The sequence below is a fragment of the Oryctolagus cuniculus genome, chromosome 1 (assembly GCF_051225735.1).
Source record: "Oryctolagus cuniculus isolate XC-2025 breed Fujian yellow rabbit chromosome 1, ASM5122573v1, whole genome shotgun sequence".
Lineage (NCBI taxonomy): Eukaryota > Metazoa > Chordata > Mammalia > Lagomorpha > Leporidae > Oryctolagus > Oryctolagus cuniculus.
In genome coordinates, this window is record NC_142867.1 from 145,792,587 (window position 1) to 145,818,468 (window position 25,882).

At 56.2% G+C, this 25,882-nt stretch overlaps 1 protein-coding gene and 1 pseudogene across 2 annotated transcripts; one reads left to right on the plus strand and one right to left on the minus strand.

Moving 5' to 3' along the window:
- Positions 1 to 1,550: 1,550 nt before the first annotated feature.
- On the plus strand, positions 1,551 to 22,913 carry SUSD3 (sushi domain containing 3). The gene is made up of 4 exons (XM_008256949.5): positions 1,551 to 1,672; positions 18,182 to 18,329; positions 19,035 to 19,184; positions 22,420 to 22,913. The coding sequence occupies exons 1-4, from the start codon at positions 1,582 to 1,584 to the stop codon at positions 22,580 to 22,582; spliced, it is 552 nt and encodes a 183-aa protein (XP_008255171.3). The 5' UTR covers positions 1,551 to 1,581; the 3' UTR covers positions 22,583 to 22,913.
- LOC138847665 (10 kDa heat shock protein, mitochondrial pseudogene) lies at positions 5,627 to 17,514 on the minus strand (annotated as a pseudogene). Its single transcript, XR_016227452.1, has 2 exons — positions 17,493 to 17,514; positions 5,627 to 15,677 (listed from the first exon to the last, which is right to left on the minus strand). The product of XR_016227452.1 is annotated as a 10 kDa heat shock protein, mitochondrial pseudogene (transcript).
- Positions 22,914 to 25,882: the final 2,969 nt, after the last annotated feature.

Below are 25,882 nucleotides of genomic sequence, written 5' to 3' on the forward strand. Positions count from 1 at the left end.
AGGCAGAGACAAAGAGAGAGAGAGAGGTCTTCCATCCACTGGTTCACTCCCCAAATGGCCACAATGGTCAGAGCTGGGCCAATCTGAAGCCAGGAGCCAGGAGCTTCTTCCAGGTCTCCCACGTGGGTGCAGAGCCATCCACTGCTTTCCAAGGCACATTAGCAGGGAGCTGGATCAGAAGTTCAGCAGCTGGGACCTGAACTGGTGCCCATATGGGATGCCTGTGCTGCAGGCTGGGGCTTTAACCCACTGTGCCACAGTGCCGGCCCCAGGCCTGGCATCCTTACAAAAGAAACCTACACAGGAAGAACACCCAGTGAAGGCAGAAGCTACACTGCCATGGGCCAGCCGCTGCTGGAGGCTGGAAGAGGCTGAGAAGGGCTCCCCGGAGCCTTTGAAGGGAGCGTGGCCCTGCTGACCGCTGATCTAACTCTGGCCTCCTGAACTGTGAGACAATGGTGTTCCAAGGTTCCGTGTGGTCCTTGTCATGAAGACCTAGGATACATGCCCACCGTGGCCATGTGGTCAGCGTTCTTCGACTCCTGGGAACTCGGGCCAGAGTGGTGGCCGGGGGGGGGGGGGGGCACCTTCTCCGCCCAGCTCAAGCCAGCACCTGGCGGCCAGCCCCAGCCATGCAGGGGAGGGTGGGGGTGGGGGTGCTAACCCAGAGGCAGGGGCCACACAGGCCCGGGTGGCGACTCCAGGCCGTTGGTGGGGAATTCTCAGGCCCTGGATTGGCCTGGAGTGGGCTGGGTCCCAGTGGGCCCTGTGGATGCTGCTGCACTTTCTGGCACGGTGGGGAGGACACACAGCCTTGGTGTCACGTCTCGGGAGCTCACCTGGCCAGGCCCTCCTGAGCCAGCCACCCTGAGCTTCTGGCTATCCCTGGGGCTGGCAACTAGTATGCCAGCCTCAGGACTTTTGCGTCTGCCAGGAAAGCACCCCCCACCCTGCCCGAGCTGGGCAGGGACCATCTCACCTGCTCCAGCTCCAGGGAGTCTGTGGGCTGAGACCCCCTACTAGGTGGTTACCCGGGCTGGGGGCTCTGTTGCGGCTGGGTGGGGCTAGAAAAGGAAAGGTCTGGTCTCTGGGCTCGGTGGGGCCAGCAGAGGTCCCTGAGGGTGGCTTTAGGCAGGAGGGTCAGTCAGGAGAAGGCAGGTCCCCAGCTGCGTGCGGGCCCCTGGAGCCAGATCCGCTCCCACCACCCGGGGGGTAGGGGCAGAGGGCAGAGTCCAGACAGACACCATTGTGGAGGGGGAAGAGGAATTTTGCCCTTTGCCCTGTGGTACCTGCGGAATCTGGCACCCTGAGAACTCAAAACCCTGTTCACAAAATAAGCACAGGCAGGCACAAGTGAAACCACCCTGGGGTGAGAGTGCGAAGCCCAAGGCAGGAGGGACGTGGTGGGAGGAGGCGTGGGGCAGAGACACACCGCCGGCACCCAGCAGACCACACTTCCCGCGGCAGGCAGCCGCTCTCCCGAAAGGGTGTGTCCGGGGCGGGGCCCGAGTCCGCCCCGCCCTTCTCACCGGCCCCGCCCCCGTGCCCGCGAGCCCGGCCGAGAGCCTCGGAGCGCGCAGGATGCGCGGGGCTGCCGCGACCCTCCGCGGCAGGGCTAGGCCCCGGAGGCGGGCCTGGGTCGTCAGCACCGCCGCTCCGGGGAACCGCACAGGTGAGGGCCTGGGCCCTGCGCCCATTATACAGACAGGAAAGAGGAGGGGAGGGGGCACAGCCGGGTGCAGGGGTCGCAGCCGGAGGTCGGGAGGCACGGTCTGGGCTGCCTGAGGACTAGCCCTCCCTCCTACCCTCCGCGAGCTCGGCGGGCGCCCCAGCGGAACCGAAGCCGGACGCGAGCGGCCGAAACCAGGGGGCGGCTCCGTCTGGGGAGTGGGAACTGGCCTCACCTGGCGACGCGCCCCGGGGAGGAAAGAGCCCGCGCCCCCAGCCCAGGAGGCAGCGTCCTCAGGGGCTCGGTGACCCCCCAAGCTCAGGCTACGGAAGAAGGTGGGGCAAGCTTTTAACTTACTTTGAAGTGTTACAACAAAGTGCTAAGGAGGTTTCGCCTTCGGTGCGGGGTTCGAATGCGGCCCTTGCGTTCGTGTTTCAGAGTCTGAGCATTTTAGAAACAGAAACTAAACCGCAACCCTGCGTCTCAGATGTCCCGAAGGTCGTGGTCACCGCTCCCCAGGGGGCCTGGGCGCTGGGTTCTAGCCCTGTGCACAGGAGGAAGTAGAGGCCTGGAGGGTGGGGCTGGGTTAGGCCCAACCCGAGCCTGCAGTCCTGGAAAAGCGGCTAGGCCTGGCTCCTTTGCACAGGTGGAGAAACTGAGGGCCAGAGACTGCAGTGGTCTGCAGAGAGCGAGGCAGCAGCTCGTGGGTCCTAATGCGGTGCTAGGGTCAGGAGCCCTTTGCTCCCACTTGAGGAGGGCCGGCCGGCCTGCCTGCCTGCTGTCTGGGGGAGGGGAGTCTGAGGTCCCTCGCCCAAGGTCAGACCGAGGCTTGGGAGTGCCTGCCGGCTCTGACGTGTTTGCATACAAAAGGCTGTTTGCACCTGAATCCCAGTGAGGGGTCTGTCACTGCACTGGCCATTGGGCGGCCCCTTCTCAGTCACGTGCCCCACTGCGGTCCATCCCCCTGAGCACTGGCCAGGCACTGGACCCCTCTTCCTTGGAGTTTTGGGGCCCCCCGCTACTCCATGCCTCAGTTTCCCCTGTGTACTTGCCCCTAGGCTTGTGGGCAGGCCTCAGCAAGGGCCTTGGTCCTGCTGCAGGACAATCACTGCCCTGCCTCGGAGCCTCAGTTTCTCCCTGTGAGGCGAAGGAATGAGGCCGGGGTTTTGGGGGACGTTTTCCCATCACCTAAAACGTAGCGACGTGGGTATGTGTTTCCCACAACCATGGAAGCGGGCTTCGTGGAGCAGATGGAACGAGGAGAGCCCTCCACACGGGCATCCCAAGGCCCGCGGTCTTCCTGGGTGAGGAGGCTGGCTTGTATGTTAAGCAGCCGGCCCGGGCCCTGCTTCCTGTGCCACTCCAGCCCTCCTTCACTTAGGGGGTTGTCCAGGAATAGAGTTCCAGTGGCTCCAGGTAGCCCCCATGGCACCCCTGGAAGGGACCTGGAAGGGCAGCAGGAGGCCCAAGAGGTCAGGCAGGGCTTGCTCTGTGCGCCTCCTCTCTGCTCCATCCTTGCAGGCCCACCACCGAGCTGGGCCGAACCCATTTCACAGAGCAGTGAGGCCTCGCGGGAGCCTCTGTGAATCAGGGAGGGGAGGCTTGTGGGGCCCCTGAGGCCTGGCTGTGGTGTCCCGCAGGGTGCTGGCCGGGCACCTTGGTGGAGAAGGCGCAGCTCCCCAGAGGCTGGAGACCCCCAGGAACTCGGGGGCACACTCATCCTCACTTCTGGCCTGGAGGCTCAGCCTGGGGGACCCAAGGCCACACCGCAGGCTCAGAGCCTTTGCCACCCTCCAGAGGGGGATGGGCTCGGAGAGGACAGGGGACTCGCCTGAGTACACAGTGTCCGGGCCACGCACTGTCCCAGCTGCTGGGGTCTTGCTTGGTGGTCCTGCTCCTTGAAGACCTGCATGTGTGCAAGCTGCCCCTTTGACCTGGGAGAACTCCCTCGTAAGGGTTTCTGTTTCCCATCTGGGGAAACTGAGTGCTGGCCAAGGTCACACAGGGGCTCAGTGTCCAGGCCTGGTGAGGCTGGGTCCCCTCCGCTCCCAGAGGGAGCTCCCCGACAAGGTCAGGGTGCGGGGGCCGTGTGGGCGCCAGGAAGGAGGACAGAAGGGCCTGGCCTCTGGTCCAAGGTTCCAGATAAAAGATTAACAAGCAAGGATCATTCTGATTCTGCGGGCCTGCGGGCTGGAAGGGTGGGGGGCCCCACTCCGGTCAGACAAGCACTCCTCCATAGGTGAGGGTGAGGTGGGATGGGCAGAGATGTCCGGTGGGCTGAGGGCCCATGCGGGGTCGGTAGCATCCCCTGAGCCACAGGGTGGGTGTTGGGTGTGTTTTGTTTTAATTTATTTATTTGAAAGACAGAACAGCAGCAAGAGTTACCCTCCATCTGCTTCTGTCCACTGGTTCACTCCCCGAATGGCTGCAACAGCCAGACCTGGGCCGGGCTGCAGCCAAGAGCCTGGAACTCCATTTGGGTCTCCCACATGGATGGCAGAGATCCAGGCAGGTGGGCCTTCTTCCACTGCTTTGCCAGGCACATTAGGGCAGGGAGCTGGATTGGAAGTGGTGCAGCCAGGACTCGAACTGGCACTCTGATATTGAATGCTGGTGTTGCAAGCAGCGGTTTAACCCCCTCTGTCTTAACGCCGGCCCCTTGTGTGGTTTTATTTCTTCTTTGCTTCAAAGTCATTGATTTAATTTTCCTGTTGATTTTCCCTCTCCTTTAAGATTTATTTGAATAACGAATGCAGTTTAAAATGCCCCAGAGGCCAGTGCTATGGCATAGCAGGTTAAGCATCCTCCTGCAGCACCAGTGTCCCATGTGGGCGCCGGGTCGAGTTCCGGCTGCTCCACTTTCCATCTGACTTCCTGCTGTTAGCCTGGGAGAGCACTAGAGGATGGCCCAACTGTCTGGGCCCCTGCATCCACATGGGAGACACGGAAGAAGCTCCTGGCTTCAGATCGGCCACCTTTCAGCTGTTTGGGGAAGTGAACCAGCGGATGAAAGACCTCTATCTCTGTTTCTCCCTCTTTGTAACTCTGCCTCTCAAGTATATAAATAAATCTTTTTTAAAAAATGCCCCAGAGCTGAGTATGGAGGGTAGGGGTACAGGGCTGGGGCGTGTGCAGGGTCCAGTGTCCCTGGGGAAGTGAGACAGAGGGGCCTCCAGCATGGCTCCCCAACTCAAGAGCTAGGTGTTCCATGCACAGAAGGGAGCCCAGGGTGTTCATTAAGGGCACCAGGGGTGTTCTTGCTGGTTGTAAGCAGGAGAGGGACAGGTGGGATCTGCCTTGTAGGCACAAGCATGGGACAGGGTTGTCGGGATGTCAGAGCTGGGTGGTGCTGGACCTCGACTACACTGTGGGGTCAGCAAGGAGTGGCTGGGGGCCAAGGGGTCTGTCTGTGAGCCAGGCGGGCCTGGTTCTGTAGTCATCAGGGATGTGGTGGCTGGAGCCTGCCAGCCCTGCCCCCTAAGCCTTAGCGATTTTGCGAGACCTCCCTGGGTTGGGGTATGGCTAAACCTCTGTCGACTGTAGCCCCGGCACTGTGCCGCCCAGCTCTTCTTTGCTGTGAGTCCTATGGGAAGAACCATCTGGAGGGGACAGAGGGTCAGGCCCTCACATTTGACGCTGCCCTATTAGCTCAGGGCGTGGGCAGGCCTGTAGGTCTCAATTTGCTCATCTGGAAATGGGCTCAGCCCAGAGGAAGTATTTGCAGGAGACCCCATCTGGCCTGTGGAGTGGAAGTCCCCTGGATGCCATGGAGTGAGGGGTGGGGTCCTGGTGGGTTTGAGGTCTTCTGAGCCCACAGGCCATGAGTTTGGGGACTTGGGTCCCCGAAGGGTCCTGGGGTACTTAGGATATAGTTTAGTTAATGTCCTGCTCGGGAGTGGTCTGTGTACCAGCCCCTGCTACTTGGTCTTTACAGGGCTGTTCCACTTCTTCTTCTTCTTTTTTTTTTTTTTAAGATTTATTTATCTGACAGAGTTACAGAGAGAGAGAGAGACAGAGAGATGTATCTGTCAGTTCACTCCCCCAGATGACTGCAATGGCTGGGGCTGGGCCAGGAGCCAGGAGCTTCTTCTGAGTCTCCCATGTGGGTAGCAGGGTCCCAAGGACTTGGACCATCTTTTGCTGCTTTTCTGAGCACATTAGCAGGGAGCTGGATTGGAAGTGGAGCAGCTGGGACTGACTAGCACCCACATTGGATCTAGGCACTGCAGGTGGTGGCTTAACCCGATAAACCACAATGGCAGCCCCAGCAATTTCACTTCTTACCCATCTCGCAGATGGGGAAGTAGAGGCTGAGTGAAATGAGGAGTCTGGGCTTGGGACCTGCCACTGGAGAGCAGTGGGGTCAGGATCAGGCCCCAGAACCCCACAGCCAGCCTCATCTTCTTAACCTAGCCCCTTCCATTTCATTTTTAAAGTAAGAGCTGTCGCAACCATACCCCACATTAGGAATCGGGGCTCTCTGCCTCTTGTGAGCTGGTGACTGCCTGGAAATGCCGGGTCTGATTCTGGGACTACGTTTAAAGTAGCCATCACCCCCAATCCGAGCCCCCCAGGTTCCCACCCTCCCCCCAGCCAACCCTCTGCACACCTGGGTTATGCACTTACAGGACTGGCACTGGTGGTACTGGGCTTGTGCTCCAAATTGTTCTGCACTTTTATTTACATCTTTAATGGGGTGACACAGCCTGAGCCCACAGGTCTGTATGACAGTGCTGGCCCGGTCTTTGTGGGTAAAAGACTTAACCCTTCAAGCCCCACGTTTATGAGAGTCCCTAACTCGGCCGGGGCAGGCTCAGGGCATTGGGGGAGAGCTTGGTTCTGGGCTGTGGATGACGCTCCTGGGTGCAGCTGTCTGAGAACTAGGGCCCTCCCCCAGCGGAACCTGAGGCGACAGCTCAGGATGTGGCTGTTGACAGACGGAGAGCAAAGCGAGACGGAACCTCTCTGTGCCTCACCCACCCACTCAGGTCATCCACGCTGCTCTTTCTGAGATACACTTTGGGGAAGTCTAGTGGTTTCCTTGCTGGGGACGCCATCATTTCATCCAGTACCTCCCCCTACCCCTGCCTGCCTGGGGCAGCATTGACAGGTGCAGACACAGGGCGGGAAGGGACCAGGGTCCTGCTGGCTCCCCAGCTGGCCTGGCTGGCTGGGTGTGGGCAGGGTGATTCCAGCTGGGACTCACAGGCAGGTAGAAGAGTGGGCATCCCAGGCCAGCCCCATGTGGCTGGTGTGGCCAGTGTCGGGGCTGATTTACCGTGAGGTCAGCTCTGGGCCAACAGGGAGTCAACGTTTGTATAACCAAACACTCCCCAGCTGGATTCTGCCTGTGATGCTTCCCCAGCCAGGCTTATCAGCTGTATCCATCGCTCCATTTCTTTGCCCATCCCTCCAAGCATTTGTTTTCATCAGATTCCGCTTTTACTTTTAAAGGATGGGCTGTGGACTCAGCCAGGCACTGATGTGGGTGCCAGCAGAGGCCTGGAGTGCTCTCACCCCCGACTGACCGCCCGTTGCCCCTCCCCCGCAGTACTCCCCATCCTCTGGCTGAAGGGGCCCCCTCTCTGTGAAGGCCACCAAAACAGAAGAATGAGGAAGTGGAAGTCACAGCTCTAAATTGAGGACCAGGAAGCGGTAGCGCCTGGCATCCTAGGGAGGGGCCACGTGGCTGCCCTGCCCCACGCCCACTACCCTGACCAGCAGGACAGTTCCTGTCCAGATGCCAGGACCCTGGAAAAGCCACGGGGGTGCCCTGCTTGTGACTCTCGCCTGTGAGGCCAGGCTGCCTGTCATCTGGTCGTTCGATGGCTCCTTCACTCACTCCTGCAGAGCTGGGGGTCATGCAGAGCTCAGACTTGGAAGCCTGGCTTTGCTTCCTGGATCACCCTGTGATCCTGTGCACCCTCACAGAGGCCAAACCAGAGGGGCCGCCCCATCTTGGACTTGAACCTCCAAAACCATGAGCCAAAGTAAGCTCTTTATGAAGTTAGACTGCCTCAGGTCTAACTTGACTGATACACTACAGGTGCAGGATATAGCCCAGGCCAGGGGTTTAGAGTTGTCTTCAGCAGAGAGGGGCCTCAGGCAGTGCTAGTTTTCTGCCCCTCTTCTGCAGGGTAGCACAGCCCCTCCCTGCTCTGCACACTGCCTGCCAGAAGGTGTTACTGTTCCCTGTATACCCTCACCAAGCTGGTGGGCTGGTATTTTAATCTTGACCCTGATAAGAGGGAAAAAATAGTACCTTAGATCTTAAATGTACATTTATTTTATTTTTTAAAGATTTTATTTATTAATTTGAGAGTAGAGTTACAGTGAGAGGGAGAGACAGAGGGAAAGGTCTTCTGTCCGATGGTTCACTCCCCAGTGGCTGCAACGGCCGGAGCTGCGCCGATCTGAAGCCAGGAGCCAGGAGCTTCCTCCCAGTCTCCCACACAGGTGCAGGGGCCCAAGGATTTGGGCCATCCTCTACTGCTTTCCCAGGCCACAGCAGAGAGCTGCATTGGAAGAGGAGCAGCCGGGACTAGAACCAGCGTCCATACCAAAGGGTGCATTTATTTAATTGAAAAATATTTCCCCAAGGTGAGGGGGATGCATTTGGCTCAGTGAGTGCCCAGGTTCAAGTCCCTGCTCTGCTTCCAATCCTGCCTCTTGCTAATGCACACCCTGGGAGACAGCAGGTGATGGCTCAAGTGCTTGAGTCCCTGCCACCCAGGTGGGAAACTGGATTGAGTTCTGGGCTCCTGGTTTGGGCCTGGCCCAGCCCTGGCTATTGTGGGCATTTAGAGAATGAACCAGCAGATGGAAGATCTCTCTTGCTCACTCTCTGTTGCTCTGCCTTTCAAATTAAAAACAAACAAACAAACTATAATTCACATACTATACAATTCATCCATTTAAAGTGGCTCAGTGGGTAAAGCTGCCACCTGCAGTGCTGCATTCCATATGGGCACTTATTTGGGTCCCAGCTGCTCCACTTCTGATCCAGCTCTTTGCTATGGCCTAGGAAAGTAGTAGAGGATGGCTCAAATCCTTGGGCCCCTGCACCCACGTGGGAGACCTGGAAGAAGCTCCAGGCTCTTGGCTTCAGATGAGTGCAGCTCTGGCTGTTGCAGCCATTTAGGGAGTGAGCCAGTGGATGGAAGACTTCTCTCTGTCTGCCTTTCAAAAAGATAAATAAATAAATTTTTTTTAAAGTACACAGATCAATGACTTTCAGTGCATTCACAGACATGTGCAACTATCACCCTGGTCAAATTTAGAATATTTGCATTACCCCAAAAAAGACCCCAAACCCTTCAACAGTCACCTCTCCATTCTCCTTGCAACCAGCCTCTGACAGCCACTAATTTGCCCATGGTGGGTGTCTTATATAAATGGACTGGGGGGTCTCTATGACCAGTTTCCTTACTCAGTAGAATGTTTCCAAGGTTCGTCCGTGTCGTAGTGTGTCTTGGTGCTTCGTTCCTTTTTGTTGTCAGATAGTGTTCCATTTTTATTTATTTGAAAGGCAGAGAGAGGAAAAGATCTTCCATCTATCTGCTGGTTCACTTCCAAATGTCGACAACAACCAGAGCTGGATCAGGCCAAAGCCAGGAGCCAGGAACTCAATTCAGATCTCCCATGTGGGTGACAGGGACCCAACCACCTGAGTCGTCACCTGCTACCTCTCAGGGTGTGTATTGGCAGGAAGCTGAAATGGGAAGTGGAGCCAGGACTGGAGCCCAGGCTTTTGACTTTTGATATGAGATGCATCAGATACCTTCCCCTTGTGGATGAGTTTTTGTGTGGACATGTGTTTTCCTTTCTCTTGGGTGTTTATCTAGGAGTTGAGTTACTGGATCGCAGGGCAGTTACGTGTAGGTATGAAAAACTGCTGGACCATTTTCCAAAGTCACTGCACCCTTTTACAATCCCACACGCAGCATATGAGGTTCCAGTTTCTCTTCATTCTCCCTAATACTTGTTATTGTCTGTCTTTTTGATGTATAGGTGACTGGCTGAAGTACTGCCTATTGTGACTTTGAAGGTTAACAGTGTCTTTTCATATGCTTATTGGCAGCTTTCAGAATGTCTAAAGAAGTATCCAGATCCTTTGCCCATTTTTAAATTTGTCTGTTATAGTTGGGGTATAATAATTCTGTTTTAAAGCTTATTTTATTTTTATTTATTTGAAATGCAGACAGAGAGAAAGATCTTCTATCCACTGATTTACTCCCCAGATATCTGTAACAGCCAGGGCTGGGCCAGGCTAAAGCCAGGAGGCCAGAACTCCATCCAGGACTCCCACTCATATCACCGCCACTTGCTGTCTCCCAGGGTGCACATGAGCATTGGAAGTAGAGGCAGGATTCGATCTCGGGCACCCAGATACAGGATGCAGGCATCTCAAGTAGTGGCTTAACCTAATGTCCTTGCAGTGCCCGCACCAAATGCAATCTAGATACAAGTCTCTTATCAGATATATGATTTACAAATATTTTCCCTATCAGTAGAGAGTAGTCTTTTCGCTTTATCGTGTGCTTTGAAGCACAAATGTTTTTAATTTTAATGAAGTCTAGTTCATTATTCTTATGTTTTGTCATAGCTAAGAAAGCATTGCCTAAGATCATAAAGATTAACCCCATGCTCTCTTCTGAGAGTTACAGCTTTAACTCCTAGAGTTAGATCTTTTTTTCATGAAGTGTTAAGCTTGTATGAGATGTAAGGTAGACGTTGCAATTTCATTCATTCTTTTACATGTAAGTATCCAGTTACCTGAGCAGCTGTTATTGAAAAACTGTTCTTTCTCATTGAATTGTCTTGGCAAAAATCAATTGATTGTAAATGTGGGCGTTTACAAAAAGAAAGAAGAAAAAGAATAAACCTGAGAGTTTATTTCTAGACTGTCAATTCTATTCCATTGTCTGTATGTCTGTCCTTAACGTTAGTACCACAGTGTTTTGACTACTGTAACTTATAACTTTGTAGTAGGTTTTGCAATTAGGAAATGTTTAGGCTATTCTAAAACCTTTGCATTTCTGTATGAGCTTTAAGGTTACCTTGTCCATTTCTACAAAGAAAGTCTGTATGTCTGTCCTTAACGTTAGTACCACAGTGTTTTGACTACTGTAACTTATAACTTTGTAGTAGGTTTTGAAATTAGGAAGTGAGAATCCTCCAAGTTGGTCCTCTTGTTCAAGATTGTTTAGGCTATTCTAAATCCTTTGCATTTCCGTGTGAGCTTTAAGGTTACCTTGTCCATTTCCACAAGGAAAGCAGCCAAGATTCTCATAAGGATTCAGCGAGGTTGAAGGATAGAACAACATACAGGAATCAGTTACATTTCTGTATGGTGACAATGAGCAAATCTGTAGATCAATTTGGAGAATATTTATTCATTTTCATTTTATTTGAAAGAGAGAGAGCAATCTTCCCTCTACTGATTTACTCCCCAGATGCCTGCAACAGGCCAGGCCAGGCGCTCCATCCTGGTCTCCCAGCTGGATGGCAGCGGTCCAAGCACCTGGACCATCATCTACTGCCTTCCCAGGGGCATCAGCAGGAAGCTAATGGATTGGAAATGGAGCAGCTGAGACTCAAACCAGCGCTCCGGTATGGGGTTCCAGCCTTGCAAGGGGCAGCTTCACCCTCTGTACCACACCAGTACCTGCAGCTGATTTTTGTATTTTATTCTTCTATCCTAAACCTTGCTTACCTTCTCAGTTCCAGCAGGTTTTAGAGGATTCTAAGGCTTCTCTATATGTAAAGTCATGTCATCTAATAGAGATAGTTTTACTTTTCCTTTCAGATTTAGATGTCTTTTCTTGCCTAATTTCCCTGCCTCGTGGTTTTTGAGCCATTTGTTTTACTTTTCTAATTTTCTGTTTTTTGTTGTGATTTTTGTCATGTCATATAATTATAATAAGTGCTGTTGCCCCTCTCCCTCCCTCTCTCCCCTCCTCTCCCTTCTCCCTCTCTCTCCCTCTTCCCCCCTTCCCATCCCCTCCCCACTTCCTGGCTCCCAGTGATCCTTCATCTCCATGCATGCTGCCATGGCCGCATCTGCCACCCTCACCAGATGCCCAGAGCACTGAGGCCACCTGAAAAAAATTTTTTAATTAAAAATAATTGGCCGGCGCCGCAGCTTACTAGGCTAACCCTCCGCCTGTGGCACTGGCACCCCAGGTTCTAGTCCCGGTCAGGGCACCGGTTCTGTCCTGGTTGCTCCTCTTCCAGTCCAGCTCTCTGCTGTGGCCTGGGAAGGCAGTGGAGGATGGCCCAAGTGCTTGGGCCCTGCACCCGCATGGGAGACCAGGAGAAGCACCTGGCTCCTGGCTTCGGATTTCTCTGTCTCTCTCTCTCTCAATTTCTGTAACTCTACCTGTCAAAATAATAATAATAATAATAGTAAGTGCTGTGTATCTAGAAGAGACTAGACCTTTGTTACATGTATCTGCGCTGTACTTCCTGTTCTGCCCTAAATTAGCAGTCTTCAAACCCAGGGCCAGTGCTCCTCCATCAGTGGGCATTCGTGCAGGTCGGCCTCCTCCTCTGAGCCTCGGTTTCCCCCACTGCAGTGATGGTGATCTCTTCCCTGCTCTTCTCTTGGCATGGTGATGAGTGTCACGTGAGTGAGGAACCTGGGTGGTGCCTGGCGGGGAGGGGGCGGGGCTTACCGTGCTGAAATGCCCAGGGCAGAGTGCCCAGCAGGAGCGGTCAGGGGGCCTGGCTGGTGCCTGTCAGTGCCCTGGGTCCTGAGGAGGCAGGGCCGTAGTGGTTGGGGACAGGGAGGCCTGACACCTCGGAGCCTCAGCGTGCCCTCTGGGTGGGCTGATGAGGTCAGAGGTGGGGAGCTGTGCCCCTGCACAGAGGCAGAGCCTGCTCGCAGCCCGCCCACCTCGTCACTCCTGGTTGGCCATGAATAGATCTGGGGGCGCTCTTCAGCCCTACCGCAGACACTTTAGATATTTAGAGCCCACAGCATCTGTGGGTCACTTGGTTGTGGATTTAGAGAGAGTCCAGGGAAGTTTGAAGATTTGGGCCCCAAGAAGCTGAATGACGGAGAGCACAGGAATGAAAATTAAAGTTGGAGCGGGGGATGCAATGCAGTGAGATTGAGGAAATGGAAAGCTTGACTGGCTCCGAGAGCGGCCAGACATCCATGCCTGGCGCCTGGGGGACAGTCCTGGATGGACAGAGGACAGGATCACAGTGGGTCACAGTGGGCTGGAGCGGAACGAGGGGGTCTGTCAGACTGCATGCCCCAAGCCTCCATCTCCACTACCTTGTCTTTGCAGGCACAAAGCCAGCAGGTGCTCCTCTGAAATGAGCTGCCTGGCACTCAGTCTTTGCCTCAGCACACTTTGGGCACCAGCACAACCTGCTCTGCCTATACAGTCAGTGCTCGGAAATCAGAAACACCAGGGGCCAGCTTTGTGGTGCAGCAGTTTAAGGTGCCACTTGCGATGCCGGTATCCCATATCGGTGTGCGTGTTTGTGTCCCGGCTGCTCTGCTTCCGGTCCGTCTCTCTGCCAATGCACCTGGGAAGGCAGGGGAAGACAGCCCCAGTACCTGGGCCCCTGCCACCCACATGGGAGACTCAGATGGAGATCCTGGCTTCAGCCTGGCCCAGCCCCAGCCATTATAGCCATTTAGGGAGTGAGTCAGTGGCTGGAAGATCTCTCTGTCTCTCTTCTTCCTTCTCTGTTGCTCTGCCTTCTGAATAAATAAAATAAATACTTTTTAAAAAGGCAGAAATTGCAGGAAGGCAGAAGGAAAAGCCCCTTGTACACGGGCACCAGGAGATCTGCTGGGCTTAGCAGGGTCATGGTGCGCCCTGAACCACAGGATGCAACTCCAGTGCCTGTCTGTGGGGACAGCAGAGCAAACTGGGGGCCTCCCACCCAGCTGAGCCCTCAAGGAGCAGCTGCCGTGGTACACGGAGCCTGAGGAAGCTGAAGAGGAAAAGGTTATTTGGAGACTCGAGTCCAGGGTCCCATTGGTTTGGCATCTGATGAGGCTGGAGAGGATGGCAGTGGTGGAGTGTGTTGAGGGTCACATGGCGAAGCAGGGAGCAGAGTGACCAGGCTGGGCCCCTCTCAGTCTTTAGAGCCAGTCCTCTCACAAGAGGACGCCCCCAGTGACCTAAGGACCTCCCACCAGGCCCGCCTGCTAATCGTTTAACAGTGCATTAGTTTCCACCCTCTTGGGACCATTAACTGGCTTTGAAAGTCCTGCGTGAATTCAGGAGACAGACCCTACTGAGTGTGTGGGAGGAAGTTACACTGATTCTGGATTTCTGCCCTGCCAGTGGATGAGCTGTGTGACCTCAGCAAGTGGCATCCCCCTTCCCCAGTTTGCTTCTCCGTCTACTAGGGATGTGGCCGGCGGGTTGATGTGCAGACTGATGAGCTAGCAAGTCTCTTCTAAGTGCCAGCTGCTGTCATTATGGTTCTGTAAAAAGTCTAGTGATTGGGGCAGGTGTTTAGCCTGGCTCTTAAGACTCCTCCACCCCACATCAGGGTGCCTGGTTTGATACCCAGCTCTGGTTCCTGACTCCAACTTCATGCGAATGCAGAGCCTGGGAGGCAGTGGTAATAGCAGCAGTGATTGGGTTCCTGCGGCCCACGTGGGAAACCCGGATTGAGCTCCTGGCTTCAGGCTTCAGGCTGGCCCAGCTCTGGCCTTTGTGGGTATTTGGGGAACGAACCAGCTGATGAGAGACCTCTTTCTGTCGAATGAATAATAAGAATCCATACGATTGCCACAGCATCCATCTGGAGCTCCTCTCTGTGTCGTTACTGAAGGAGAACAAGCGCAGTGCAACCACTGTAGGCACTGTGTCTGGAGGCAGCTTGGTGAGAAATCGCTGCCTACTGCCGGAGCCCTGGCCGTTCCCACCCTTTCACTGCCGTGTGGCTGTGGGGCACACATCCCGTGTGGAAGTCTTGGAGGCAGGCTCTCATTTCCTTTGGCTAAAATCTCAGATATGTGTGCAGCCTAAAGCCCCTAGGTTATCTTCTTTAGTCCTTGCCACAGGGATGAGGACTTACTAGAATTACTGTTTCTTCATTACTATGCACTTTTCCATGTCAGCGATTTATGTCTTTTTTTTTTTTTTTTTTTAGATTTTATTTATTTTATTTGAGAGGTAGAGTTACAAACAGTGAGAGGGAAAGACAGAGAGAATGGTCTTCCATCTGCTGGTTCACTCCCCAAATGGCTGCAACAGCAGGAGCTGTGGCAATCCGAAGCCAGGAGCCAGGTGCTTCCTCCCGGTCTCCCATGCGGGTGCAAGGGCCCAAGGACTTGGGCCATCTTCTATTGCTCTCCCAGGCCATAACAGAGAGCTGGATCGGAAGTGGAGCAGCTGGAACCAGAACCAGAGCCCATATGGGATGCCGGCACCGCAGGCGGAGGATTAACCTACTGTACCACGGCGCTGGCCCCGATTTGTGTCTCTTATGTGAATGACTTGTTCATATATTAGTCCATTTTTTTTTTCATTTTTATGTTTTATTTGGAAATGTTTGCACCACAACAGTGAAACTGAAGTTTCGAGACAATAGGTATCATTATTTTAGGCAGCATTAGTTTGTTGTAAGAGACATGGGAATGATTTGGGTGATGGAAGAATTCAGAACCTCAGCGGAACGGGCAGCTTCGTGAGATGCCACTCCAGTGAAGATTTCCGTCTACGTCTTTTCCAGAATGTCACCATCTCTAAATAAAAAACAGTCCCTGTTGTCTGGAACCACTTCAGTGTGTCTGGGTCCTGGAAGAACACTCTGTCCACCTTCCCCACCCACTGGTTGAATCTCTCCACCCTCTGCTTTAGAATCCGATCCCACAGCTCGCACTGTGCCTCGCTACGCTTGTCCTTGAGATTTTTCTGGGAGCGTAATGCCTCCTTGGGTTACGGTTTCCACGGCACTCCTCTCAGCCAATGCCTGGTCAAGCAGGGAAGAAGCCTTCTAAGTGCTTGTCCGCTCGGCTCCCGCACAGCCACTTGGAGAGACCCACACTGTGACCCTCGGGATGTGGGAAAGCCATGGTTTGGTTTGGTTTGGTTTGGTTTTTAAATGTGGATGTCCAGCTCTTACTGGGGTGTAAGACCTCTTTATATGTCAAGGGCATATAAAGAAACTTTTCCATGCTTTCCACGTGGCTTTCTGCAGGTTTTATTTTTATTTTTTTCATTTGAGCCGATGTTTGCTTTTCAGTTACTAGGATTAAGGAGTTCTCACCTTTTACTTGAATGCGGTCAGATCTTCTTCCTTGCTCTCTGCCTTTGGAGCTGTGTCTAATAATAACTCTGTCTTTGCTCTCACTATCTTCTACTGTGCTTCTTTCTGCAACGCTGCTATCCTCACGGGATCCAGATGTGCTGTGTCCCAGCATCTGGATGCCTCTGTGACCTTCTCCGGAGCCTCCTGTGGTCTTTGGGGTGACCCCCTGCCTGCTCCGACGAGCAGCAGCCCCAAGCTGGGCCAGTACCTCCCTGCACCCTGCACACCGTCCCACGTGCTCAGCTGCAACCACCCCTCAGGGCACCCTGCACAGCCACAAGCTGAGCCCGTATTTAGGGTCCTGCTCCCAGCGCAGTGGTCCCTGTGAGCTCCCCGTCTAAATGTCCACTTGAATACTTGCTGCTGGATCCCAGGCCTGGCTCTGCCACTGTCGGGCCCCTCGCCTCCAAGAGGTGATCAGTGCAGTTTGAGCTGGTACTTTGTCATCTCTCTTTCTCTCTCTCTCTTAAACTTTATTTGGAAGGCAGAGTTACACAGAAAGACGGAGAGAGGGAAAGAGAGAGAAGTCTTCTATCTACTGGTTCACTCCCCAAATGGCCTCGATGGTCAGGGCTGGGCCAGGCCAAAGTCAGGAACCATTAACTCATCCGGTTCTCCTAAGTGGGTGGGGGGGCCCAGGCCATTAACGGGGAGCTGGATTGGAACTGGAGCAGCTGGAATACAAACTGGTACCCACGTGGAATTTTGGCATCGACAGATGGTGGCTGAACCTGCTGTGCCACAATGCTGCCCCCCCCCCTTTAAAGATTTTGTTTGTTTTAATTTAAAAGGCAAAGTGCCATAGGAGGAGAGGAAGAGAGAGATCTTCCATCTGCCAGTTCACGTTAGAATGGCCAGGCCGAAGCCAGGAGCCTGAAAGTCCGGCTGGGTCTCCCACACAGGTGCAAGAGTCCAAGGACTTGGTCAGTCTTCCACTGCTTTCCTAGGCCATAGCAGAGAGCTGGGTCAGAAGTGGAGCAGCCATGACTCGAACCAACCCGCGCTCATATGGGATGCTGGTGCCGCAGGTGGCGGCTTTACCAGCCAAGCCACGCTGCTGGCCTCTTATGCCAAGAACTCTAAGCACTGAAGACAGATGGCCCTGGTGTCCTTGACCCTGGAGCCCCCTGCCTGGGGGAAGAGACAGTTTTCTGGTTGAATTTGTCATGCAGGTTGTGGAAGGGTTGATGAGACAGCTCCTATTGAGTGCCGTGTACAGCAGTTTCCAGAGGGAGACCTGTGTGTTACATTGCTGTGTTCTGTGCGTGCACAGGGCCCCAGGTCTGAGCACTGTGGTGGTGCTGGGAGCCTGCAAAGTGCTGCCACCCTCAGGGAGTCTCTGAGAACAAGGGCCTCTGGTAGGATCAGGTCCCGGGGGCACAGACTCCAAGGTGCAGCTGTCACCCTCAGGAGGGCCAGTCAGGCCCCACCCAGTGTGGCCAAGGGTGGTGGCAGCTGTGTTCCAGGCAGTGGTGATGGCGTGAGGGCCCAAGACCAGGCCTTGGTGCCCAAGGAGGGGGTCTCAGACACTTACCGCATTGCCCCTCGTGCACCATTGCCAGAAGGTGGGCCTGTGGTCCCTGGGATATGCAGCTTTGTTCTGGATGCTATGTCCAGCCGGGAAGCGGGGCCTGGGGCACAGGAGGCGTGTCCACTGTTGGGGGAGAATCCATGGTGTTGCTCAGATTGGAGTCCAGGGCCCTTTTTCCCAGAACCTCCCTCAGCATCTGGTTTTTAGCATGTGGCAGAGGTCACGTGGCAGATGCGTGCTGAGTGTGCGTTGACCCCAGTGCAGGCATTTGCCGCCTTTTGCTCCTCCCTGGAACATGATCTGAGAAGGCGTTAGGCCCGAGAAGGGTTGTGCCAGCTTGGGGCCTTCGGAGAACCCAGGCAGCAGGCCTGGCAAGTCCTTACCAGCACTGTCCACCGTCATCTGCTCCCATTAGGGTTTCAGGGGTGGGGGCCTATGAATTCCTAACTCCAAACTCCCTGTCACAGCTTCTCCAATTTGCCACTCTGCTAGCTCCTGCACACCCTGCAAAACCCTGCTCAAAAGTTCCCTTCTTGGGGAGAGTCTTCCCAGATAGCCCCATCCCCAAATGCAGTTTGCACAGACCTCTGCCTCAGCCACCAGTGCCCGGCAGCCTCCTCTAGGGAATGGGCTCCCCAAGGCTGGCGGGTCGGGCGAGCCACACGCGGGAACTGGTGGTGTCTCCTTCACAGCCATGCCGCTGCAGGAGACCCTAGGCTTCAAGGTGGCGGTGATCGCCTCCATCGTGAGCTGCGCCATCATCCTGCTCATGTCCGTGGCCTTCCTCACCTGCTGCCTCCTTAAGTGCATGAAGAGGAGCGAGCAGCGGCGCTCGGACAGGTACGTGGCCTCGCCCCAGGAGGGGCCTGCTCCTGGCATGGGTGGAGTGGGCGGAGGCTCCCCAGGAACCCCAGCACTGCCCACAGCGCTCCCGCACCTGCCCCCGGCTGCCCTGGGCCTCCCCAGTTAGGAAGGGAGGTCAGCAAATGAAGCAGTGTGCTGCCGGTCACGGTGAGGGGGCGGGACCCAGGCTTCCAGGGCGCTTGGCCGGGCAGTGGGCACACTGAGGACTGCGCATGCGTGAGACTCTGCCGCGCCAGTGAACTTCGGGGTTATGCAGGTGCTCCCACGCCTCAAGGGGGGCTCCACTTCCCTGTGGCCCCCAGCGTGGGTTAAATGCAGCCCCTGGGGGACATCTGGCCCATGTGGGACTTCGTCCCCACAGTGGCTTCAGCTTTTTGTTACTTGTTTTTTTAATCGTGGTAGAACACATAGAAGTACCCTTTAGCCATCCGCAGCGTGGCGCTCACTGCACGCACAGTGTGGTGCAGCCGGCAGAGGTGAGCTCGAGGGGAACACGACCCCGCTGCCACTGCAGACTTCAGGAGACACTGCGACCCCAGGCCCGGCACACCCACCGGTGGCGCTCTCAGGGGTCTGGCAGCCACCCGCGCCGGGGAGCACACAGGTGCCTCCACGCCCGCGGCTAGGGACGCGCACGTGCGTGCGTGCGTGCTCAGGGCCCTCCCTCCTGACTCCCCTCAGGACGGCCCAGCTGTGGCACCAGCTGAGAGGCGAGGACCTGGAGACGGTGCAGGCCGCCTACCTGGGCCTCAAGGGCCTCAACTTCAACAACAGCAGCAGTGGCCCCGGGAGCCGGCGCGCTCAGGCGCACGACAACCACAGCTTTACCACGTGAGCGGGGCCGGCGCGGGGCGCGCAGGTCGGGGACGGAGGCACCGTGACCTTGGTCGTTCTGTTGCGATTCTGACCTTCCTTCCGGCCAGCTCGCTGGGGTTTCTTCTCTTTCTTTCCATTTCGTCTTGTTGAACTCGTGGGTGTTTCTTCTGGTTCTGGGACAGTCTCACTGATACGCAGAAGTAGAGGGAGCAGCGTCAGGGATCCCCTGCCCTGCCTCCCGGCTCAGTCACGGCCCTGCCCTGCGGGCTTTCCACGGGCCCCAGGGAGCAGGTGTCCCGCCTTGCACGGGCGTTCCAGGCCCGAGGCCTCCATCTGTGCGGGACCTGAGGCCAGCACTGCTCCGGGAGCCCCACCCCTGGAGGTGGGTGAGGGTCCTGCCCAGATCCTTCCCCCTCAGTCCACGAGACGTGTGGCATGTCTCAGTTTCCCCACCTGTCATGTAAGAACCACAGGAGTGCTCACCCCCTCCCCGCCCCGTGAGGTCTGTTGTGGTGTGTGTCTCTGGTCCCCACTCGGGACACAGCTCAGGGAGGACTGGCCCCTGGGGTCACTGTTGCTCTTGTCCTCGTGTGGATGAGGACACAGGAACACAGGAAGTGTGGCCTGTGTTGTCCTGTGTACCTGAGAGACGTGCTGGGGCCGGCCAGCGCCTGCAGGAAAGGAATCCTCCTTCCTGTGAGCTCGCCTGGAGCGCCAAGTGCACATCGGGTCAGCGAGGCTGCAGTGGACACGCCTCCCGCAGCCTTTTCCCACCCATCGCTCACCAGCCTGGCCCGAGGCCCTCGCAGTCTCGTTCTTGACAGCTACCTGTCTCGGTCACCGCAGACTGGGTGAGCCGTGAAGGAAGCGGGTTTGCGTGGCTCACAGCTCTGCTCCGTGGAAGGGCCGTGTCTGGCCGTGGCCTTGCTGGCAGAGCGGGGAGGCTGTGCAGGGCATGTGCATACACGTGTGCGTGCATGTGTGTGAAGTGTGCACGTGTGTGTGTGTGTGTGCACAAGCACAGGAGTGGGATGCACCCGTGTGCATTTCTCCTCTGCTGTCGATCCAATCATGGCCCCCCGCCCCATGATGACCTCATCTATTTATTGCCTCCCAAAGACCCCTCCCTGCCCCCAAAAACCACAGGCTTTATCTCTCACTGTGGGATCACGTCTCCACGCAGAAGGGATGCTCACATCATGTGCAAACCACAGCACGTCCTGTTCTTCCAAATGCTCCAAGATCCATTCCCACCTCCCCTAGGGACCCATCAGGCTGTGGGGAATGTCTTTGGGCTTAAAGCTATTGTTTGTTTCTTTTCTCCCTTTTAGAAAACTGATTTACTTGAAATGCAGACAGACATACAGAGGTCTCCAATCCAGTGATTCAGTCCCCAGATACCCACGATGGTTGGGGCTGGGCCAGGCCGGAGTAGGGAACACAGTTCAGGTCTCCATGTGAGTGACAGGGACCTAGCCACTTGCCCCGTCACCTGCTGCCTCCCAGGGTGCACATTAGCAGGAAGCTGGGATCGGAGAACAAAGCCAGGACTGAAACCCACACGCTCTGGGCGTCCCGAGCAGCATCTTCACGCTGTACCAAATGCCCACCCGTTTGTTTTCCGAGACGGCGTCTTTGGTGGGAGCCTAGGAAGGAACGGTGTAGGCCAGAGTCTGAACGTAGCCATAGCCCAGGTCTCCGTCCAGGAGCTCAGGGCAAGCTAGTTCAGCTGCCTCTCTGCAGCGGCCGCGTGGGCTCTGCGTGTCCTGACCCTCTTACTCCCCGCTCACCTGCGCAGCAGGTGTAAGTGCCACACGTAGTCTCGTGGCCGATTCTGTGGCTCAAGTTGACGAGGGACGTTTTCTCCACACCTGGGCTCCCGGTGGCATCGCTGGTGGTAGCTGTTTGTTGGCTCTTCTGGGTTAACCCATTAACGTTTTCCTCCTGAAGACTGGGGCTCCCTGTGAGTTAGGGGAGAGCCCGGCGCACAAAGTGGCTGCAAGTATTTTTATCCACCCTTCCTTTTTTCTAGTTCGGCTCCTGCATGTCCTTTGTGTGTAGTCACGTGTCCTGGGCTACGTTGCCTCTCTGACCCCTCTCCCTGTTACAGAACTGTGGCTGGGCTCACCTGTGTCGCCACTGAGGCCAAGAGCAGGTGGGACGGGGGTGCTTGGCAGAGTCCTCCCGGAGCTCACTCTCACATGGGGAACCCCACCCAGCACTCAGCTCGGGGTGTGGCTGGGACTCAGAGGCTGTGGCTCCACCCTCGGCTGCACAATGCCCGCCCCGAAGGCAAGGTGCTGGCTGCCCAGTGGGTCATAGGTTGTCCTTTGGGAGGTAAGGTTTGCCCTTGACCTCGCTCCTCTTTCCTGAGCCCCCCCAGCAGTGTGCAGGGCACAGTCCCAGGCTCTTGCAAACCTCCGCTCTTCACCTTTGCAAGGGCCCTGCTTTCACCCGGCCTTGCCGGTGAAGAACTGCGTGGGTCGTGACCCACGGTCACCAGTCACAGCAAGGCTGGGCCTGACCGCAGGCCATCTGGCTGCTCAGCTGCCCGCCAAGCTGCCTCCCTTCTCCATCAGTGAATGGACTTCTCCCTTTCTCTCCTCTCCACAGACCCTTTTACTTGTTCGCTGAATGGACAGGTCATTTCTCGATTCTCATCCCTAGAGTTTTTTCTGAGAATTAGATGTGGGTAGAGTAGTGGTCTGGGAAGGCTTCCTGGAGGTGGTGATACCTGAAGTGAAGGCACCGGAGAACCCACATGGGGTGGGGGTCCAGAGTGGCCAGGTAGCCTTGTGTGAGAAAGCCTGCGGTGGGATGGAGATAGGGTTTGATGAGCCTGAGGAATGCATTAGGTTTGTGTTTGGAGGCTGAGAGAATCCTGAGGCTGTTCAAGGGGGTGGTCTGGCCCCAGGCCACCAAAAAGGGCAGGGCCGGCAGGAGGGAAGCATCCTCCTCCTTGGACACTCCTGGTCCAGTGCTGTCCCCGGGAGGTGCACAGACCTGGCCCGGCAGCGGGCTCCTGGAGGTTTACGTACCCTCTGAATAAGCCCAGGCAGCCCCTTCCTGCCCCTCAGCATCGGGAGCCTGGGCCCCCCATCCCGGGGGTGAGGGCCCTGAGGCCCAGTCGGCAGCAGGACCTTGGGGAAGAGGTGCACTGGGCCCCCAGCCTTTGTGGCAGGGGTCTGCCCGGGCCCCTGGGCAGGGTGCCTTTCTCCCTTCCCCCAGCTCATGCCTTTTCTCCCCACAGAGAGCTCGAGGGCATCAGAGCCCTGGATGGAGTGACCTGCAGCGTGGACAAGGGCCCCTGGAGCCCCTCCAGCAGCCCCCACACCTGCGTGATGGTGCACACAGAGAACCCAGGGCAGACCCTCCCCACGCCTGGGCCAACCACAGCACACTTCCCGGGATGACCACAGTGCCAAGGCCAGCGTCACCATCCACGCCGGGAGAGCCAGGCTGGCCACCCAGCTGATCACCCGCAGCTCAACACGTGTCCGGAAATCAGCCTTGGGTTGCCCAGATGCTGAGGGCGGGGGACCCAGTGGGGCGGGCTCTGTCCTGAGGCTGCCCAGCTACAGCGATTTTACAGTGGCTCGTTTTCAAAGCACGTTGGGGTTAGCACAGAGGCGCCGTCTCCCTCCAACCAGGGTTCCTTTAAAGAGGCTGGGAGACGTCTTGAGCAGATCTAGTTTTACACAGTAGACTAAGAAAAGAGCAATAAACTTCCTTTCAGCAACTACAGACGGCGACCTTGGCCTCTTCCTTGGCAGGACGTGCCGCCCAGGAGCTGGAGACCCACGGAGGGCTCCACACACCCGGTCTGTAAGTGCTCGGGAATACAGAGGTGGCGGTCACTGACCCAGGTGACCACCCCTGTAACAGAGCTGCCTGTGGTGGTGTGAAAGTACATCGCTCGTTATTCCCCGGGCGCTCCGGGTCTGCAGGGCCCTGCTGGGCAGTCGTCACTTGCGCTCTCTCCCATGGTATCTGCTGTCAGCCCGTGACTCACACTCGGGTCCTGTTGGAGCTGGGCCACACGCAGGTCTGGCCTTGTGCCTGGCTGCCAGGAAGGACCTCGGGCGTCTTGCTGCCTGTGTGGCCTGGGCCTCCTCACGACATGGGCGTTTCCAAGGTGAGACTCCCCCGGCGAGCCCCAGGTGGAGGCTGCTTTGCCGTGGAGACCCTGACCTTGGTAGTCATCCCACGTTGCTTCTGCTGTGTCCTGTTCATTAGGAGCCAAGTCCAGTCTGCTGATGGGGATGGAAGTTGGACTTGACTGCCAGCTGGGGGTATTGCTGGGTTTGTTGTCACTATGATGGAATACGTGAGGCAAGCTACCTACAAGGAGAAGACATTTAACTCACAGTTCTGGTGGCTCAAGCAGGTGCCTGTGTCAGCCCAGCTCTGGCGAGGACCTCGTGGTGGGTGGTGGGAGAGAGGTCCCTGCCTCAGACAGGAAGCCACAAAGAAACAGGAAGAGCCAGATTTGCTGACTTTTAAGTTTATTTACTGATTTTTATTTATTTAAAGGGCAGAGTGATGGGGAGGCGGGGGAGGACAGAATTTCTATCTGCTGCTTCAGTCCCCAAATACCCTCAACAGCCAGTACTGAGCCAAGTCCAAGGCAGGAGCCAGGAACTCTATCCAGGGTTTCCCATGTGGTTGGCAGGACACAAGTGTTTGAGCCACTGTCTGCTGCCTTCCAGGGTGTACATTAGCAGGAGTTGGATTGGAAGTGGAGGCCAGACTCAATGCCAGGCACTGTGATACGGGATGCAGGTGTCCCAGGTGGCGGCTGTACCACAGTGTTTTACTACAACTCTCGTGTGAAGTGACTGCGTCCCTGAGAACAGCCTTCCTCTTCCAGGGCAGCGCCAGTAACCTACACTCCTCCTACAGGTCCCACTGCACTGGAGACCGAGCTCCCAACACAAGAGCTCTGGGGCCACGTTCCAGCCACGTCCAGAGCAGGGGAGGGGTGACAAAGAACTGCCAGACATGCTTTAAACCCGGTTACTGGTTCGGGTCCCAGCTGTTCCAATTCCTATCCAGCTCCCTGCTAATGTGCCTGAGAAGCAGCAGAGGGTGGCCCAAGGACCTGGGTTCCTGCCACCCATGTGGGAGACCCAGATAGAGTACTGGGCTCCTGGCTTGGCCTGGCCTAACCCTGGCTGTTGCAGCCACGTGGGGAGTGAACCAGCAGATGAAAGACCTCTCTGTGTCTCTGTCACTCTACCTTCCAAATAAAAAAAAATAAGACCCAGTTACTTGTCAGAGCAACTGTAAAAGAGAACTCCAGGGGACTGGTTCACACAGCAGACCCATGAACAGGCCTAACACAGACTTGGTTTTAGACATTTGCGTCTGCTGCCATTTAAGATGAACCCGGAGCTCATTCTGTGGCTCCAGTCCCCTCTTCATCACTTCTGAGCCCCACAGTAGTCCTGGGACAATTAAAAATATACGTGTAGCAGGGGCCAGTGTTGTGGCACAGTTGCTTAAGCTGCTGCCTGCAACGCTGGCATCCCACATGGGCGCCAGTTTAGTCTTGGCTGCTCCACTTATGATCTTGGTAAATCTACCTTTCACATAAACAAGGAATCTCACACATACATACGTGCATACACACATACACACACCTTTACTCCCAGTAGCTTGGAGTGTGGCCTGTCTCAGGACATAGAGAAGCAGCTAAGGTTTCCCTTTGATTTTTCCCTGCTCCCAGCCTAGAGGCCTGGCAGCCACGTTGGAGCCATGAGGAGTTCAAGAGGACGAAGCCCTGGGCCCGTGCTGTCCTTTGCCTGCTGAAGCCCTATTTGTCATGTTTTCTTGTCACCTACACTGAATGATTGCCTGACTCAGGCTCCAGAGTGGCCCATTTCCCAGGCATCCTGTGGTTTGTGTGTTCTCGGCTGCCACACCATGGACACCTCGGTATCGATGCCCTTCAGGTTTTGGGGATGCTGTTTCTGTCGAGCGGAGTCCTGTAGTGGAATTGTGAGGCCAAACGGTGAGCTTAGGGATCCTGGGGCCCCGTGGGGGTCCACAGCAAGGCACTGAGGGGGAAAGCTCAGACACAGGCTTCGCAGGACAGCAGCTGCCATCTCTTGGGGGTTCCTGGGGGCTCAGGAAAGCAGTGCCCTGAGGGTGGTGTGGGTGCACACGGGCCCTGACACTGCCACGGGTCCGGATGCAGGGTGAGGGTGACAGGGACCCACGGCGAGGGATCAGAAGCCACTCTGCTCCCAACAGGCCTTCAGCACCTCTGGGCAGGGCTCAGCAGGGACAAAAGACTGTTCTTGTTCTAAGTCCCGCCCTCCCAAGCTGTCCCTGCTATGCAGAGCCCCACTGTGGTGAGGTGGGAGCCAGGCTGGGGACCCCCATCACATGCCCAGGGCGGTTCAGGCCAGGGGGCCCAGAGGCCTGCCTGGAAGGTCTGGGGCTGTGAGGGGCCATAGGTGTGTGCTCCGTGATGGCTCACGCTGGGCCGCTGGAGCAGAGCACCGGAGAGCTGGGGTGAACGGCTCCAGTGTCTAGTAGCTGAGAGTTCCAGGAGTGGGTGTCCTGATGGCCACAGAGGGGCAAGGGGAGGAAAACGACCTGAGGCCTGGCTGGGCAGAGCCACATCCAGGAAGGCTGTGCGCTGTGAGCCCCTTGTGAGGCAGCGCACTGGGCTCCCAGTCTACAGGGCTGGGGGCTGCAGCCTTGGA

Bases quoted from the DNA above. Each gene is read 5' to 3' on its own strand.
- SUSD3 (XM_008256949.5), top strand. From the start codon at position 1,582: ATGCGCGGGGCTGCCGCGACCCTCCGCGGCAGGGCTAGGCCCCGGAGG. The intron at 18,330-19,034 runs GTACGTGGCCTC...GACTCCCCTCAG, and splicing joins GAGCAGCGGCGCTCGGACAG to GACGGCCCAGCTGTGGCACC. The intron at 19,185-22,419 runs GTGAGCGGGGCC...TTCTCCCCACAG, and splicing joins GACAACCACAGCTTTACCAC to AGAGCTCGAGGGCATCAGAG.